Source organism: Falco naumanni (genome assembly GCF_017639655.2).
Source record: "Falco naumanni isolate bFalNau1 chromosome 20 unlocalized genomic scaffold, bFalNau1.pat SUPER_20_unloc_1, whole genome shotgun sequence".
NCBI classification, from domain to species: Eukaryota; Metazoa; Chordata; class Aves; order Falconiformes; family Falconidae; genus Falco; species Falco naumanni.
In genome coordinates, this window is record NW_024427345.1 from 709360 (window position 1) to 715505 (window position 6146).

General features: G+C 66.3%; 1 protein-coding gene across 1 annotated transcript; it reads right to left on the reverse strand.

Moving 5' to 3' along the window:
* Positions 1–305: 305 nt before the first annotated feature.
* Positions 306–4382, reverse strand: SP7 (Sp7 transcription factor). The gene is made up of 2 exons (XM_040581133.1): positions 4345–4382; positions 306–1832 (listed from the first exon to the last, which is right to left on the reverse strand). The coding sequence occupies exon 2, from the start codon at positions 1741–1743 to the stop codon at positions 748–750; it is 996 nt and encodes a 331-aa protein (XP_040437067.1). The 5' UTR covers positions 1744–1832; positions 4345–4382; the 3' UTR covers positions 306–747.
* Between the last annotated feature and the right edge of the window lie 1764 nt (positions 4383–6146).

Sequence of the window (6146 nt, forward strand, 5' to 3'; positions counted from 1 at the left end):
AGGGATACAGGGCCGTGAGGAGCCGGCAGCGAGGGGCTGCGGCGGGGACCCAGGGATGGGGGGCAAGGGGACAGAGCCAGATTGTCCCCAACTCCACTGGGCTCCTGCCACCCCCAGAGCTGGGGGGGGGGGGGGGGGGGGAGGGGTACAGGGCCGTGTCCCCTCCGTGCCTCAGTTTCCCTTTGAGTGCTGAGAGCTGCCGCAGGGCAGGAGCGCGGGAGGACGCAGGACCCATCCCTGTGATGAAGCCGCCTGGTCTCAGCCCCAAGGTGCAGGAGAAGGGGGCACGGCTCTGCTATCACGCCTTAGCAATCCCTTTATTGCTTTTATTTTTTGGGGGGGCAGCCAGCTAAAAAAAGGGGGGGGGGGGTACATTACATTAGCGCCTAACGAACCGGGCGTATTAATGAGGCCGGAGGCGGAGGAGAAGGGGCGAACCCTGTCCCTGAGCTCTGTGCGGGGGTGCGAGGCGGCCAGCGGGGTTTGGGGGGCAAGAAGATGGGGGGGCGAGGAGAAAGAGGGGGTGGGGGTCTCACCTCACTAGCCCCCCCCCGGTGAGCACCAGAGTGCTCGGAGAGTGCTCGGAGAGGGCCCCCATAATTTAAGACATAAATTATAATTGCTAACAAGGAGCTGCCGCCAGCCCCGAGAGGGGATGCGGGGTTTTGGGGGGGGGGGGCGGGGGGCAACACCCCGTAATAAATATCCCCGGCAGCACACAGGAGGATGAGGATGACGGACGAAGGCTCAAATCTCCAACAAGCTGCCGGCCTCGGGACTGCCGGCGTCTTTCCCGGGAGAGGCCGGCGGCTGCCGGGGGGAAGCGGGGGGCTGCTCCCCGCCGGTGCCGGGGGGGGGTTTGGGGGTGCCGCTTTCCGCGTGGGTCTTCTGGTGCTTGCTGAGGTGGTCGCTGCGGGTGAAGCGCTTGCTGCAGAGGAGGCAGGTGAACTTCTTCTCCCGCGTGTGGGTGCGGACGTGCCGCTCCAGCTCGTCGGAGCGGGTGAAGCGCTTCCCACAGAAGAGCCAGTTGCAGACGAAGGGGCGCTCGCCCGTGTGCCAGCGCAGGTGGGCTTTCAGGTGCGAGGCCTTCCCGTACACCTTCCCGCAGCCTGGGATGTGGCAGCTGTGCACCGGCTTCCTTCGGGACCCCGCCGGCCCCCCCAAACGCTCCAGCTCTTGGCAATTAGGACAATCGCAGGCCGGACGCCCCCCTAACGAACCGCCGCGGGGTCCCTTCGGGGTTTCGCCCGGGTTGGTTTTAGGGGTGGGGGGTGCAGCGGGGTTGCTGGTGTAAGGGGGGGGGTTGAGAGCCCCGAAATCGGAGCCGTAAGTGGGAAGCGGGGGGCTGAGGGTGGGCTGGCCCTGCAGCGAGCCCTGCAGCCCCTCGGCGCCCGCCGGCCCCCCCAGCCAGCCCCCGTTAGGGTGCACGTCCCACCAAGAGGGTGCCGCCGGCCCCGAGCCCCCCGGCAGCCCCCCGCCGATGCCACCCTTGTACCAGGAGCCGTAGGGATGCGGCATCTCCAGCGAGGGGTAGACGCCTGGCAGGCAGTCGCCTGGTGGGTGTCCCTTGGCCGTCACCACCACGGGGGCACCCAGCACCTCTTGGGCACCCGTGGGTGCGGGGAAGGGGTGGCCGAAGGGGCCGTAGTCGGGGCCGTAGGGGCCGGGCGATGCCTGGGGGCTGGCCGAGGGCGAGAGCAGCCCCGGGGCGCTGGGGAAGGCGGCGGTGTAGGAGTCACCCATGGCGCGGGGGTGGGGGGACGATGGCTGGGAGCACCCCGAGGTGGCGGGGGCGGCGTCAGCGGGGGCACGCGGCCATGGCGCCCAGCGGCCTGTGGGAAGAGGGAGGTGGGTGTTAGGGTGCTGGGGGGCACCCGGCACAATGGGGTGCCCAGCACTGTGGAGCACCCCGTACCAGGGTGCTGAGCACCACGGGGCACCCAGCCCTGGTGACACCCGTCACCTCCCCCTCCACCCCACCACCCCCTAGAGCCCCCCACACCACTGTGCCTCAGTTTCCCCCCCCCCCCCCCCAAGCTGAGGACAGCCCATCTCCACCCACAGGGCACCGGCATCCTCGCAGGGGCTTCTCTGAGGGCTAATAGCAGGGTTGTGCTGGGGGGGGGGGCCCTCCCCGCTGCCCCCCAGCCTCCCCCCACTCCCAGTCTCAGCTCCTTCTGCCTTTATGGCCTTTTAATCGAATTACGCTGTGGCCTCCCCCCTCCCCAGGCGACTTCCTCTGCTTTTATGCCCTTCATGGCTTTCAGCTGCCGCGGGCTGAGACCGGGCGTCACAAGCTGCCCCCCACCCCCCAAAACCCTCCAGTTTTTCCCTTTATTTTAATTTTTCTAAAATTTATCCCTCCCCTTCACCCACACTGTGGCTTTTCCAGCTTTTTTTTTTTTTTTTTTGGGGGGGTGCCCCCCCTTTTGCCGTGGTTATTGCGCCTATTTTTAAGCCGGCCGGGGCGGCCGCAGCATGCTCCCGGTTTTCCAAGGATAACAAGGGCCAGGCCTGTGCCCCGGGAACGCTGCCCTGCCGCGAGAGCCGAGGTAATTAAAACCAGGGCGAGCGTCTAACGGAGGCACGCTTAAAATAGTGTAAACCTCCCATAAATCAGCTCCGCTTGCGCCGGGAAATTAGGAGCAAGGCAGGCGCGCGGGGAGCCGGGAGCTGCGGGCTGAGGACGCGCGAGCTCGGTGCACGAGTGGCGGCTGCCGGGGTGCTGGGGGGGACAGCTGGTGGCTTCATGGCCCGGCGTGGCTGCTGCTGTGTTGGGGACCCTGACCCTGCCTGTGTCCCACCAGCTCCCGAGCAGCCACTTGGGGTGGGATGGGTCCAGCCCCTGCCCTGGGGGTCCCCAATTCCCAGTCCCTTGTCCTTGATCCCCCGTGCCTGGCTCCTGGTCCCCAGTCCCTGTCCCTAGTCCCAGTCTCTTGTCTCCAGATCCCAACCGTGGTCCCCTGACTCCCAGGTTCCCAAAGCCCAGCCCAGTCCCCAGCCCCTTGTCTCCCACCCCAGGTCCCCAGACCCCATCCCTGGTCCCCAAACCTTGGTCCCCGTCCCCAAAGTGCTACTGACCCCAGCCTTGACCCCAGCGGGTGGCCCCCCCCAGCCCATGCCTCAGTTTCCCCCTGCCAGCTTGCCCATAAGCCCCCAGGCCACCCTGCCACCACCACAGCCCCCATCCTCACTCGGCCCTGGCTCCCCCTTGCCCCATCCCATGTCCCCAGGCATCCAGGACACCCCATCACCCTGGGCCCTGGCTCCCCCTGCTTGCACTGTGAAGCTGTCCCCAGCGAGGGGACAGTTTGGGGCAGAGGTGGCACTCAGTGCCATCCCCGTGTCCTGGTCTCCCCCCTGGGATGGCAGGGTGCAGGTCCTGCTGGGGTGGGGGACACCAGCGTGTCCCCTGTGGGCACAAGGACAGCCAGGGGGAAGATTAGGCCCCACGCAGGGATAGGGGACACCAGGTCCCCAGCTCCTGGTCCCCACGGCTCCCAGGGACCATGGTGGCCTCTGGTGTCACAGGGCCAGGGCATGGCCCTGCGCCGAGGGAAGATGTGGCCCCATCACCGGGGCCTTGGGGACAGATGTGTCCCCAGGAGGTGCTGGACCCCTGGGGATGGATACATCCCCATCAGCCGGTCTGGGGGTGCCACAGCCCTGGGGACGGATGTGTCCCCATCCCCAGGTCTGGGGTGCAATGGCCCTGGGGACAGACGTGTCCCCAGCAGCAGGTCTCAGGACACCACAGCCTCATCTAGCACCCACCCAGGGCTCAGCACCCTGGGGTGCCCCGGTGCTGCAGGACCCCAGCGGTCCCCAGGCTGGGTCCTGGTGACCAGTGTGGTGGTGGCAGTGGTGACAGGGTGGGGCTGGGGGGGACGCCCATCTAGAAACAGTCACGAAGTCCTGGGGCTGAAAATATCCTTGGAGCCACCCACCCCCCTGTCCGGACACCTGGGTCCTCTCCAGGCCGAGTGCCAGAGGGGGGTCCCCCTTCCCGGGGGGGTCCCATATCCCGGGGGGGTCCTATATCCCAGGGGACCCCTCTTGACTCGAGGGGGTCTCCTTTCCTTGGGGGAGGTCCTGTCCCAGGGGGATCCCCCATCCTCAGAGGGTCCTGTATCCCAGGGGGGTCCTCCATTCCCGGTGGGTCCCTGTCCTGGGGGGAGGGGGGTCACCACCCCAGAAGGTCGCTGTCCTCGCAGGTCCCGTGCCCCGGGAGGCTTCCCCATCCCGCAGCAGCTCCCCCCACCCACCGAGTCCCATATCCTGGGGTCCCTGTCCGGGATGGGGGGTCCCCCATCCTGCTGGGTCCGATATCCCGGGGCTTCTTACCGCGCTCCGGGGCTCCGCGGGTGCGGGGGTGCCGGCGGTGCTGGGGTCGGGATGCCGGTGTCGGGGCGCCGGGGTCGGGATGCCGGGGATGCCGGGGTCGGGGTGCCGGGGTCGGGGTGCCGGGGTCGGGGTGCCGGGGTCTGTGCGGGAGGAGGGAGCGCCGCGGCGGCCGCCCGCCCCGCTGTGCCGCTGCGGCGGGGCTGGGCCGGGCCGGGACCGGGGCCGGGAGCCCAGCCCCGAACCGCCCCTCGCCGGGGGGGCCGGGGGGGGGGTCGGGGGAAGGGAGGGCAGGGCAGGGGGAAGGGGAAGGGGAAAGGGAAAAGGAAAAGGAAAGTACGGAAAAAGAGGAAGGAAAAGGGAAAAGGAGGGAGAAGAGTCTGAGCAAAAAGAACAAGGAATGGAAAGAGGGAAAGAAATGAGGAAGAAAAGGAAAAAAGGAAGAAAAGATAAGAGGGAAGGAGAAAGGAAGGGGAAAAGGAAAGGAAAAGAAATGTAAGGAAAAGAAAAGTAAAAAAAAGTTGCAAAGGGAGGAAGACAGGGAAGCTGAAGGCTGGGGTGGGAGGGGGGCTGGAGGACAGGGATTGGGGGGAGGGAAGTGCAGAGGGGCTGTGCTGGTGGGAAAAGGGAAAGGAAAAGGAAAAGAGTGAAAGGAGGCTGGGAAGGAAAGGGGGAAGCAGAGGAAGGAGAGGGGGGAGAAAGGGCCAGGAAGGAGGAAGGGGATGGAAGGGGGAAGGGGAAGGAGATGGGAAGGGGATGAGTGGGAAAAAGGCTGGAAAGGAGGGAAGGAAAAAGGCAAAAGGGAGAAGAGATGGACAGGGAGAGGAAAGGCTGGTGCAAGAGGGAAGAAAGGGATGAAGTGGGCAGGGAAACCTGGGGGCACCCAGGGGTGCGTCACCCTGGGGTCTGTGGGGGCAAGGTGGGGTGAAACCCCTCCAAAACAGAGAGGGGATGCAGGGGACAAGGGATGGGGACAGGGAGAGGAGAGGGATGGGGACAGGATGGGGACAAGACAGGATCCAGGACCCACTTCGAGGTACCAGCGATGGGGACGGAGCAGATGGGGACAGAATTGGATCCAGGATGGAGATGGGTGGACCAGGATGGGGATGGGATAGGGATGGGGATGGGATGGGGACAGGGATGGCATAGGGATGGAGTGGGGGTGGGGATGAGAGGGAACCAGGGATGGAGCTGGAGGTACCAAGGATGGGGCTGGGGAACCAGGGACAGGGACAGGAGTCATGGACCGGCTGGGACTGGAGCGGGGATGGGGACGGGGGGGGACGGGGGGCACCAAGGATGGGGCTGGGGGGGAGGGACAGGGGAGAGCAGGGAGGGAATGGGCTGTGGGGGGCCGACTGAGGACAAGGACAAGGGGCACTTGCAGGGGAGCAGGGTTGGGGACAGGGACATGAGCAGTGACAGAGATGGGGCTGGGGATCCCCCCATGCCTCAGTTTCCCCACTATGAGGGGCTTATTCTTTCCCCCCACTTTTTCTTTTCCCCCTCTTTCCCCCCGGCTTTTCTTCCTGTTTTCCCTTTCCTTTTTCTTTTCCCCCTTTCCTATTTTTCCCCCGCCCCGGCTGTTTGGGAGCCAGCGGGGCCCTTTCCCAGCCCTGAGTCAGGGCTTTCCGCTCCGGAGCCGCCGGCGCCGCGGCCGCCCGCCGAAGGCCACAACCACCAGCCCGCACCCCCCCCCCCCCCCCGGTTCCCCCCCTCCACCCCCGGCTTCACCAGGGCTTCCACTGCCCACAAACTGGGAGCAAACTGGGACGGCGGCTCCATCCCTCTTCTTCCTCAGC